The 12,457-nt window shown below is 52.2% G+C and overlaps 1 protein-coding gene across 1 annotated transcript; it reads right to left on the bottom strand.

The window, feature by feature from the left end:
• Positions 1-6,077: 6,077 nt before the first annotated feature.
• RDH8 (retinol dehydrogenase 8) lies at positions 6,078-11,713 on the bottom strand. The gene is made up of 6 exons (XM_054562006.1): positions 11,611-11,713; positions 9,107-9,268; positions 8,300-8,479; positions 7,249-7,342; positions 6,839-7,022; positions 6,078-6,732 (listed from the first exon to the last, which is right to left on the bottom strand). The coding sequence occupies exons 1-6, from the start codon at positions 11,711-11,713 to the stop codon at positions 6,517-6,519; spliced, it is 939 nt and encodes a 312-aa protein (XP_054417981.1). The 3' UTR covers positions 6,078-6,516.
• Positions 11,714-12,457: the final 744 nt, after the last annotated feature.

Below are 12,457 nucleotides of genomic sequence, written 5' to 3'. Positions count from 1 at the left end.
AAACAATCTCTTATGAAACAAAGAATCAACATAATCGAATTAAGGCCTGGATTTCAGGTGATATCTAATTTAGAAGGTTCTAGAACTTTGGTGTTCATTTGGCATGTTCCACTGCTGTCCCAGGCTCTTGGGGAATCCCCGCCAGTTCTGTTCAGCTCTCCCTTAGCTGGAGAGAGTTCTCCCCTTCACTTCTTTGTCCCATACCAGGTGTCCATGTGCCCCTTCCTCTGGCCTGGGAGCTCCCAGGTTCCCAGACAGGGTGTTGCCCAAAGGCAAGAGGCGCAGAGGCTCCATCCTCAGCCCCTCCCACCTTTGTATCCAGGCTGGGTTCCCTCTGGCAGGGCTGGTGTCTCTGTCTTCTGACTGGGAACGTTTGCCAGGTAGGCGCATCTTAGCCGTTTGTGGAGCATGCTCAGACCTGTGGTGCCCTTGAGTCTCCGTTTGACTTAGGGTGGTTCCAGGGAGGGAAGGACTGCCTTTGGGTGCTGATGAACAGCAAAGGAGACAGGAAACATGCTGAGAGCAAACAGGGTGGGGGTATCTTTTGGGATGTGGCCTTGCCATCCAATGAAGAAATGGATGGAGGCAAAAGTGGGTATTGGCGGAATGAGTGATAGCAGGAACTCACATCTCATACGTCTGTCCTTAGTACCCACCCCAGGTCCCCCCAGAGGAGAATGATAAACATTTGTTCAATCGTGTGTTGGGCATCTACTGTTGATCCGGCCTTATTGTAGGCGCTGGAAACACAGCAGTGAACAGGACAGAAATCTTTTTGCAGTGGATGTTTATTGCAGCCACGTTCACCAAGATGGTGTCTTTTAATACTCTCAGCAACTTAATAACCCACGAACCCGTTTTGCTGGTTAAAAAAATCTACTGGAAGGTGAAGCGTCCTGCCCCAAATTTTGCAGCTAGGAGGCTGAGGCACAGAGGGTTAAGTGCCTTTCCCAGGGTTACACAGCCGTTAAGTGATGGAGCTGAGCCCCTGAACCCGGGCTTAAGAGGGAGCGGGAGGAGGGTAAGAGGGTGGCTAAGAGCCGCTGTGGGCTCCACCCTGTCCACTCCAGCCGCTAATGGTAGGATCCAGTCTCTCGCTTGGCCACGAGGGGGCGCCAGCCAGCCTCGCCCGCAAGCGGAGTAGCTGCTCGGCCTCCTCCCGCAGGAATGCCGGGCGCAGGGCGGGGACGCTGGCCGCACGCCCAGAGCAGCTGCTGCCGCCGCTCAGACTCTGCCAGCCTCCCTGTCCCTGGAAGCCCGGGTTTGTAGCGCGGAGGCCGAGGCCGAGGCCGACGACGAGGCCAAAGCTGGGTAGGAGGAGCGGCCTCGCGGGGATGCATGGCCTCTGTTTTCGCTGCTGCCGCCTCCTCCTCCAAGGCTTCCAGCAGAGGCTTCCTAGGAAAGGCTGGGCTAGACCCAGGAGGCAAGGAATAACACAAAAATCTGTCACTTCTGAAACAGTTATTAAGTTCTGGCTCCTAGTAGAGACCTTCTCTCCAGCAAAGCCTCTATTTTACAGATGAGGGAACTGAGGCTCAGAGAAGTACCCTTTCTGTGTCAGGTAGGAGGTGTGCAGAGCGTCTTAGCTTGGAGGTGCCCAACTTAGTCACTTCCAGTCCCAGCTCAGGCTCTTCCCGTCATTTCTCGGCTCCCGAGGGCTTCTAATCACCCCACTTGTTTTCCCCAAGGCTTCAGGGACTGGCCAAAAGCCCCGTGAAATGACAGCGATATCTGCCCCTGGAGGTCACAGCCTGATCAAAGGGAACTACCCAGGAAACGGGCGAGGGTGAAGGCCTGGAGGAGCCTCCTAACCCAACTAGCCTGAGGAGTCAAGGACGCCTTCCCCAAGGAAGTCATATTTCCACTGAGACCTGACAGTGTTAGCGGAGTAAGAGTAATCAGGTGAAGGGTCCGGGGTGGGAGAGAGAAGTCAGTTTTGTTTGTGGGAGAGAGAAGCCTGTGCAAAGACCTGGAAGAAAGATGGAGCATGGAGGTCCAGGGAGCAGAAAGAGATCTTTCAATCCTTCTTATTAGGTCAAAGAGCGTCTCACTTTAATGCATTAATTTACCCACCTGCTCATTCACTGATCAGATATTGGGGTGTCTGTCATGTGCCACATACTGCTGTCGGGGCTGGGGATGCTCTAAGCAGACAGACAACAATCTCCTCCCCATGAGGCTGGCATTCTAGTGGGTGGAGATGGGCAAGAGGCAGACCATAGCATGTCACTGTAGCATATGTCGGTGAGGTGAGATGCAGCAGTTGAAGGGGACAGAGTGATGGCGTACGATCTTGTGGTGATCAGGGAGGACCTCTCGGAGACGGTGACATGTGAGCACCGAAAGGAGATGAAGCGGGGAGCCCCATGTCTGTCTGGGGAAAGCTTTCCAGGCAGAGGGAACAACAAGGGCAAAGGCCCTGAGGTGGGAGTGTGCGAGGCGCGTTTAAGGAACAGCAAGGAGGCCAGTGTTCCTGGAATGACGTGGGTGAGGGGGAGAGAGTGGGAGATAATTTGAGAGGTGTATTCGGGGGTGAGCTCGTGGAGGAGGCCTGACAGCGGGTAACTTGACTCTAAGAGAGGAAACCATTGGAGGGTTTTGAAAAGGGGAGCGACGTTATCTTTCTGTTTTTATAGAATCATTTTGGGTGTGTCCTTTGTTACTATGATTTGAAATCCCAAATCCATCCGGACAGGGCCTGTGGCATCAATTGTTGTTCACCTACACAACGGACTACACGGCAGCCCGGCAAAAGGCTGCGGGAGCCCGCTGGGACTGGCGTGAGAAATGTCTAAGCCACAGTGTTCGGGAGGGGGCTGGAGTTCCCAGCAGCGTGTGTAGTACGCTGCTCTCTGTGAAAGAGCAAAAAAGGATCTGTTCAGTTTTTCCATTAAAATACTTATTTTAAAAATTGTGATAAAATATGCACTACATAACGTTTCTCATTTTAACCGTTCTTAAGTGCACAGCTCAGCGGCATTGAGCACATTCACGTTGTTACACAAGCATCCTCACCACCCGTCTCCAGAACTTTTCCATCTTCCCAAACCGAACCTCTGTCCCCATTAGACACTAACACCCACCGCCCAGCCCCTGACTCCCACCCTCTACTCTCTGTCTCTATGAATTTGACCCCTATAGGGACCTCCTGTAAGTGGGGTCACACAGTGTTTGTCCTTTTGTACCTGGCTTACTTCCCTGAGCATAATGTCTTCACGGTTTTTCCATGTTGTAAGAAAGGGTGTCCTTTTTTTTTTTTTTTTCCAAGGCTGAATGGCATCCCTTTGCGTGTGTGTATATACCACAGTTTATCCATTCATCGTTTCTTTTTTTCTTTTCCTTGCACAATGAGAAAGAAAATCTGGATAGATAACTCCAGCAAGTTATAGCAGGCAGGGGTGAGGGATCAGGAATTGGGCAGCTGACAACGGAATTGTTTTTAAAAACATCTCTTAATTATTTTTTTAAAAAACATTGTGAGCATTTTATGTATTCAGAAGATTTTTTTAAGGACCCTCTGGGCTGTTAGGTGGAGGCTGGGTTGCGGGGGGCAAATGCGGGGGCAGCGGGGCTATGGGCCGGTGCAATACTGCAAGTGAGAAATGGCGGTGTCTGGGCCAGTGTTGGGCCAGAAGGTGTGCTGAGGTGGTTGGCTCTGAATATACTTTGCAGGCCAAGTGCTCAAGTGCAGGATAAGTGGTTGGCCCCTGATAGGTTGGCTGCGAAGTGTGGCAGAGGAGAGTTAGTGATGACTCCAGATTTTTGGCCTGAGCCTCTAGAAGAGGTGTCCAATCTCTTGACGTCTCTGGGCCACACTGGAAGAAGAAGAGTTGTCTTGGGCCACACATTAAGTGCACTGTGACACATAATCACAAAAAAATCTTACAATGTTTTAAGTAAATTTATAATTTTGTGTTGGGCTGCGTTCATAGCTGTCCTGAGCCTCGTGTGGCCTGTGGGCCCAGGCTGGACACCCCTGCCACAGGACCAGGCTTGTCTTTGTTAAGGTGAGGAAGACCGGGGGTGGGGTATGAGGGCTGAAATAAAGAGGCAAGTGTTAGAGGGTCCTGAACACCTTTTGAACTTCCGTCAATCTCTGTTGGTCTCCAGGGTACACTAGAAAATAGCAAAAGCATCCAATGAGATTTAATAATCCAGCTCTCCCACGCCCACTGCATTTATTTTTATAGTTGCCATGTGGATTGGTGGTGATCCTTCCTTAAATGCATCAGAAGCTGACTCAGGGTGATTTAAGCCACACAGGAATTTATGGGGTGGACAATGGGGGCTCATGCAATCATTAGCCCTGGAAAATGAGAAGAAGCAGAGGGGGGGGTGCAGGGCAGCAGCTCAGGGGGATAGGCACCCGGGGCTTTCTCCTCCCACCCTCTGATCTCCCGGTGATCCTTCCCATTGGCTGAACCCAACACAACCGGAAGCCAAAGGTAGAGGCACTTGGCTGATGCAATCCTTGGGTGAGCCTCCTGGGGCAATCCAAAGACTTCCTGCATATGTGCGCTTCATATATTCTTTTAGAACATTAATTTAATTTCTACATTGAGCTGTAATTCATGTACTTTGAAATTTGCCATTTTAAAGTGCCCGATTCCGCAGGGGTTGTTGGTATATTCACAATTTTATTCAGTTCTCACACCCGTCACCATGATCTGATTTCACATATTCTTTGGCAGGCATTCCAATATCATTTCAAAAATCCAATAAGGGGGAGGGGAGGGGAGGATTAATTTGACAAAGCGTACTAAGGAGCCCCATTATGCCTCAAACAAATCTCTTCCTAGGGCCCCAGACTCAGTGTTCCTTTTTCTAAGTCACTAGAGATCCCTGCATAACTGAGTTGGACAGCCTTAGACTTGATTCCTACCCCTCTCTTCTGCTCCTGACAACCTTGGCTTCTTCATTTATGAAATGAGTGGGGGAGGGGTCTGAGTGTCTCCATCTCAATAGGCTGTAGAGCAAACATGAATTAAAAAACAACAACAACTTTGCCTGGAGACTGCCATTCCCAGGTGGCAGTTGAACCTGAACCACAACAAAAATTCCAGCTGAAGCGTAACAGTGCAGGGGTCTCTTCCTGTCTTTTCAGCACTGTCATCGCTAACCCTGCTTCCTAGAGGATGAGACCAGAGGAGTCACCGCCCGGAGTCACCCAGTGAAAAAGAGGCGGAGCCAGCATTTACACCCAGAGTCCATTTGCATCCGAGTCCCGGGAGGAGGGCCGAGGAACCTGAGGACGCTTGTGGAGGGCTCGGGCGGAACCCCTGCTGCTTTTTAAGTAACTTTGCTTGTGGTAAAAATATGCGTAGCACAAAGTTTGCCATCTTAACATTTTTAGATGTCCATTTCATTGCGGTTAAGTGCATTCACATTGTCCTGTTCCTGTCACCACCATCTCTCTCCAGAGCTCTTTGTCTTGCAAAACTGAAATTCTTTCCCAATAAACACTAACTCCCGCAGCCCTCCCTCCAGCCCCTGGCGCCCACCGTTCCGCTTTATGTCTCTATGAGTGTGCCCACTCTGGGGGCCTCATATAAGCGGAATCACACAGTATTTGCCTTCTTGTGATGGGCCTATTTCACTGGGCGTAATGTCCTCAAGTCCCATCCACGGCGTTCCATGTGTCAGAACTGCCTTTCTTTTTAAGTTTGAATAACATTCTGTTGTATGGATGGGCCACATTTCGTTCACCCATCCATCCGCTGATGGACACTTGAGCTGCTGTTTTGAACCAAGCTGCTATGACCATGGGTGTGCAGATATCTCTTGGAGATTCTGTTTCTAATCCTTTTGGATAATACCCAGAAATGAATTGCTGGATCGTATCATAATTCTGTTTCATTTTTCAAGGAATTGCCATAATGTTTTTCATAGAGGTGACGCTATTTTACATTCTCACCAACAATGCACAAGGGTTCCAATTTCTCTATATCCTTGCCAAAGCTTGTTATTTTTTGTTTTAGTTATTGAGAGTAACCGTTCTAATGGGTGTGATGTGGACCCTATTGCTTTTTAATTTTTTTATTTAGACATAAATTGAGCTTTATTAAATATTTAGTATAGTTATTGCTAGTGGTTACAAATCTATATTTTATGAAAAAAATATATGTACATTGCTGTTGTGTGCACAAACGCATGTTGCTGATGGAGGGTGTGTGGCCAGGAATGTTTGGAGACCCCCTAGTCAACCCAGCTCTACGCATGCATGTGTGGGGGAGGAGGGTGATAGAGGTGTTTGGATCATTCCTGTATTCCCAGACCCAAGATCCAGTCTGTCTCCCTCTTCAATGTCCACGGACAATGCCTCTTCCTCCTCTCTGCCCCAGTCCTGACCACGGTGGGGGCGGGTCCTGTGCCTGGAGACTGCGCAATGCCCATGTGCAGAGCTGGTCAGGCAGCATTTGTTGAATGATAGAATGAATGAATGGCCGGTATGCCCTCTGATCTGGGTGTGGACTGAAGAGGTCTGGCTGTTCAGCAGTGGGGAGGGTTGGGCGAGGCTCACCGGGGTCTTACCCGGGCGCCCCAGCAGCCGCAGGCCAGGCAGCGGAGGCCACGGCTGAGGAGGCGCGGCCAGCGAAAGAGCAGGCGGTGGGCCGTTCGCACGTACAGGCTGCCCGAGGGGTCGGCGGCTTTGAGCGCGGTCAGGGGCGAGTAGCGGGCGTTGGTCTGTCTGCGCAGGGGTGGGCTGGCCGAGCTGATGACCTTGACAATAACCTGTGAGGTGGAGCCCTGAGCCCGGGGTCTCAAGGACACGAGTTTTGTGGGGGAGGGGGCCCCTAAATACCTAAGCCATGTCTTGGGGCTCAGGGCCCCCACTCACCTGGGCCACGGCCTGTGGGCTCTGCCCTACAGACATAAAGAGCTCCCTGGAGGCCGGGAGGTAGAGATCCCGGAAGCAGTGCAGGGTGTCGGGGTCAGTGCCTGGGAACTCGACCGCGGACACCTGCTCCAGCAGCTTCCCTTCAAAGTCGGTGGCCACTGGGCCGGGTTCCACCAGAGAGATGCTGGGGGCGGGATGGGCACGGAGCCTGGTGCCCCAGCACACTCACGCCCCGTTTTGCTCATTACTGTCCCTCTTTCCTTTTCACCCCCTCGTTTCCCCCATCATCATTGCATTCCTCCCTGTTGCCCCATCTCCTCCATTTCCCCCATTTCCTTGTCTGCCCCACCACGGCCTCCATTCCCCGCTCCCTGTCGCCACCCCCCACCCCCGCCCAGTGTCTGCCTCACAAGATGTTGAACTGGAGCAGCTGGATGGCCAGACTCTCGAAGAATCCTTCCAGGGCAAACTTGGAGGCTGCGTAGACGTCATTGAACATGACACCTGAGAGGATGGGAGGAAGGTGGGCCCTTTGGGGGCCTGGATGATGGTTTTAATGGGTCCAGGGTGGAGTCTTTGGGAGACAGAACAAAGAGGGTTTGAGGACTGGAATGAGGAGCTCCCTGGGTGCTGGGTGTATGGCATTGTGTGATGGGAGCGTGGGGGTCAGGATGAGGTTGCCTTGAGGTTCCAGGTGCCACTTCTTCCCAGCAGTATGCCATCTGCCCTCAGCCCAGGGATGTCCCTTACTTCCTTTCATCCACTAATCTCCTGAGGGCTACTTGGATCTGGGGGTCTCCAGGGCTGCTGAGGGCAAGTCCTGTTCAGCTGGGTCCTTATCAGTCCTGTTGAGCAATGAATGTGGCTGGGTGAGGGGCCAAAAGGGTGAGCAAAGTAAATGCACCTTCTCTGTGGTGAGAAAATAAATAGGGTGGATTCCTTAGGGGACAGCTGGTCGGGGCAGATCCGAGGAAATGTCCAGGGGGAGCGAGGGAGTCTAGAGGGGTTCAAGGAGAGGAGACCCAAGAGCATGGATGGCAAGTAGGTGGCTTCCACAGCAGGCCCAAGGCAGACACCACTAGTCGATCGCTGCCCTCTTCGCTAAGGAACATCAGAATCCCAAGTCCAGACATCTCCAGGGTCTGGTGGAGAGTGTTTGTCAAGGAGCAATGTCAGGAGAAGGAGTTCTGATGGGTTTTTTTGGATTTTGGGGGACGGTTGGGAGAGATTTTTGGAGATGTTCAGAAGTGGGGTTGATGCTGGGTTGCAGTAGGCCACTGGCACTGGCTACTCCCGCACCATGGCATACAGAGGTAATCTATCCCAGAACTTTTCCTTCCAAGCTTCAGAATCCTTCTCAACACTGGCTCATTTGGAATATGAACTAAAACCTATTTGCCACCCTTCTAGCTGGTGGGGGCAGAGTCTGTGAGGATTCCCAGGAGTGGGCCTCGAGCTTACCCTGCAGCCCCATGACACTGCTGACCACCACAATGTGGCCCTGTCGCCTTCTCTTCATGCCAGGAAGCACAGCTTTGACCAGACGAACAGCTCCGAAAAAGTTGGTGTCAAAGACCCTCTGCATGGTGGCCAGGCCGAGCCCCTCCACGGGCCCCACCAGGCCCACTCCAGCATTATTCACTAGGGGAGAGGTGCCGAGGGTTACTTTGAAGTCCCCTCTAGTGTCCCTCCTCCAGGGACACTCCCTGAATCACTCCACCCGCTCACTCAGAATCCAGGATCAGTTCCGGGTATCTTGGGTGGACAAATGTGGAACCTTGATGCTATTTACAAATAATTCAACATTTGTTATAGGGGACCCTTAGCGTGGGTGGGGGAAGGGCTACCAGGAACAACCTCCCCTTTAATGTGTGAGCAATTCAGCTCTGACCCCAAATTGCAGCAAACTAGCCACAACCACCCTCCTTAGAAGGTTATTAAGGAACCATAATTTTTTCCTTCATCATGCGTCCTCCCCCAAATGACTCACCAAAGTAATTTTCCCAATCACATATGATTTTCTCCATATGTGAGAAGCTTTCTTCCATAAAACCTCCCTAACCCCAGGTTTCCGTTTATTTCTTGTATCCCTAATAACCTGATGGGCACCTTGGGCTCTTGGCCAGCTCGTCTACCCCTTGTGTTCAGGGTGAGAGGGTGGCGGTGAAGCAAGAGAGCTGGTGCCCACACCCCAGAGGGCCTTGCTGGGGTGAGGATCTGGGCTTCGGCAGGGAGGGGTGAGTGACCCCCGGGGCTTCTCAGTCTCACCCAGCACGTCCACTTCTCCTCCCCGGATGCAGCTGAGACATTGGGCTACTGACTCGTCGCTGCACACGTCCAGCTGGGCCACGGTGAGCGTCTGACCCAGAGCCTCCCCGGCAGCTGCCTCCAGTGTCCCCTTCTTTCCCAGATCTCTCATGGTGGCCACCACTGGGGACAGAGAGCAGTGGGGACAGGCGCTGGCTCCTTTCCCCATGTATGGACTGGCACGTTTCTGTGATCTTGCCTGAGCCATCACAGAAGCATGGAGACCCACATGTTTACACACCTACATTCACTGAGCACCCACAAATGGACACTTGTGTACATATCTTTACATGTTTATCCATGTTTACATGTTTACCCATACCACATGTTTATTGAGCATTTAGCACCTACCATGTCCTATTCTAGGTGCTGAAGCTATTGCAGAAAATAAGATAAAGCCCATGCCTTCCTGGAATTCACAGTCTAGTAGGTCAGACAATAAAATAAATACAAAACAGATTGCCTTGAGAAAACAAATGCATATACACCTAGGATAAATATATGTGCTATGTGCGCATGCAAGTATGAACAGACACATTTACATCATCAACGTAAGTTCCAGCTTATTGAACATCTACTATGTGCCAGCAACCATGCTACACACTGTTACAAGCACTATCTCTAATCCTCACAAGAACCCTGTGATTAGGTCACTGGCTTATTTTCCAGAGACGGCTGCATCTTTCATTGCATATGCTCTTCTCGAACCTTGCTGCTCCCCCATCAAAACATGAAATCTCCCCCCACCTTTGAACCCTGCAGCTCACTGTGAAGCATAATAATATATGGGGGGAGTGCTGTTGTGTGGCTCTGAGATTAGGCCAGGAAACGTGCTGCTGCTCTAGCTTGTCTGCGGGACACTCGCACCTGATGCCGTCGGCCCGAGGCCACAGGGTTGGGAAGAAACCCAAGCTACCGCAGAGAGGGAGGCCCCACGGGGAAGCGCTGAGGTTCCGGACAGGGAGAGAGATGCTTGTCCCAACCCCGCCATGGTCCAGCCTCCTCTCTTCTACTTCTAGCCTTTGAGCCTGAGTCAGAACCGCCCCGCTGAACCCTTCTGAATTCATGGCCTTTGTAAACTGTGAGAGAAATGCTTATAGTGTTTTGCACCATAAATTTTGAGGGTGATTTGTTTAGCAATGGTAACCAGACAGGTAGATAAAGTGTTCCCCATCATACAGATTAACTAACTATGTGACATTCCTGGTCTGTCCCAACAATAGCTAATGTTAGAACTGAGATTTGAACCTGGGCTTATCAGAGTGCTGAGCTCACACACCTGTATATGATTGTACCCCCCATGTATGCACCCCCAATGACACATGCATGTTCCTACGGGGCATTTACATATGGCCTGTGGGCCTGTGTGGTTCATGGGTGCTGCACGGAAGAATGGGGCCACATGCATCCACAAACAGTATAGAGACAAGTGTGGGCCCAGGGGCTGGGCTGCCTGGGTTCAAATCCAGGCTCTGGCACTTTCTATCTGGGTGACCCCGAGCATGAACCTTTGGCAAGTTGTTCCTCAGTTTCCTCATTTCTAAGATTGGGCAAATGATAGCAGCCACCTCATAAGGGTGATGTGGGGATCAAATATCTAACTAGATGCAAAACACTTAGCCTGCTACATTGTAAACACTGAATAAACCTCATCTTTTAGCAGTTTTATACACTTGTCTGCCTGCCACAGACACACAGAGCACAGTGACCTTCCTGCATACAGGCATTCAGGGTATCACATCCGAAGCTGTGCATGTGTCTAAGACAGAGGGTGGAGGGCCGGGAGGAGCAGCTCTGCCAACTGGGACAATGCAGCCTCCTCTTAAGCAATGGCCCTTTGCCCACTTTGACTGCAGCCTGCTCTGGGTCAGAGGTCTCTCCATGGGTGGGGTGCAGACTGGGGCAATTGACTCCAGAATTGCAGGAGGCCAAGTCCCTAGGCCTGGAGGACTCCTGGAACCGGCAAGGTCAGATTCACTTAGGAGGCTTATCTTGGAGCAGTAATCTGGGGAGGGGGGGCGGGGGGGAGCCCCAGGGAATGCCTGAGGGAAGCCTTCCTGACCAGCCCTTCTAAAACCATCACCCACCCCGACGTCCCCCTTGCTTTATTTTGCTCTCAGCGCTATGCATATTATAAAAATGTAAAGTCTGTTTATTGTCTGTCCTCCTTCCCCTCCCCCACTACACCTCTAATTGAGGCAGAGATTTAGGTCTGTTTTGTTCACAGCTGTATTTCCAGCACCTAGAACAGTGCCTGGCACCCAGCAGGTGCTCAGGAAACACTCACAAGGGGAGGGGATGATTCACGAGGAGACGTGGCGAGGGGGCCTCCACTTGTCGGGTCGTCCCCAAGCCCACAAATGCAGCCGGAAGGGAAGGGCTGGTGGAAATAGTGCTGAGGGGGCTGAGGGTCCTGGAGGCCGTGCCCGCCCCTCCCCCTCTCAGTCCCGCCCTGGGCCCCTTACCCTGGTAGCGCTGCCTGGGGTCACGAGCCAGCTGCACTGCAAGCTCCAGCCCGATTCCGGACGAGCAGCCTGAGATCAGTACAGTCCGGGCACGATCGGCCATGATGATCCCTCCCTGGGCGCATGACCTCTGCTGGCCAGCTCCCGACTCCTGCCACCTGTTGTCCTGGACGCCCTCCAAACTGATCCCTGGCAGGGCAAAGGGCTCCCTCGAACCCCTGATTCTGAACTCGCCAAGGACAGGCAGCTGGGGGGAGCTCCTTAACCCCAATACACTCTCTTATCTGTCAAAAATGCCTTCTCACTGCTACACTTATAACTGGGGGCTTTTCATTATGACTGTCACTTATTCGGGGCTGGGGGGAGTGTCAGGCAGCCCAGGGAGTCAGCAGTGGCATCCCCGCGCTGTCTCTGCTCCGGGCAAAGAATCTTTGATTGGAGGGAGAGAGAAAGGTGACGGAGCATGGTCCCAGAAGGGCCCTTTTAAACGGGTACCGAAATGTCAGAAGACAGGGTTAAATGTAGCAGGAACTTCACGCAGGGCAGAGCAGAGAAGGAACTTTATGAGAATCTTTTAGCTGGAGAGGTCTCACCCTCAGATGTCCCTGGGGAGGGGGGAGGAACAGCTTGGGGAGATTCCCTCTGCTCCCCCCAATGCTGGGAACCCCCGTCTCCCTCTCAGGCCAGATGGGGCCCCACCCTCTCCTCTCCAGGGACACAGAGACTCTTTGTCTTTGAGGAGCCAGAGGCTGGGAGGGAGGCACTGCTGGCTTCTCTCTCTTGGTGGTGAGGGGGTAGGTCAGGGCCCAGGATACAGCCCTTGGGTCCCTCCCTGTGGAAGCTTTCT

The sequence above is a fragment of the Pteronotus mesoamericanus genome, unplaced genomic scaffold (genome assembly GCF_021234165.1).
Source record: "Pteronotus mesoamericanus isolate MK-2021 breed Mesoamerican mustached bat unplaced genomic scaffold, CSHL_Meso_final scaffold_636, whole genome shotgun sequence".
In the NCBI taxonomy this organism is placed as follows: Eukaryota; Metazoa; Chordata; class Mammalia; order Chiroptera; family Mormoopidae; genus Pteronotus; species Pteronotus mesoamericanus.
The sequence above is the reverse complement of the archived record's forward strand: the minus strand, read 5'-3'. Positions and strand labels throughout refer to the sequence as shown.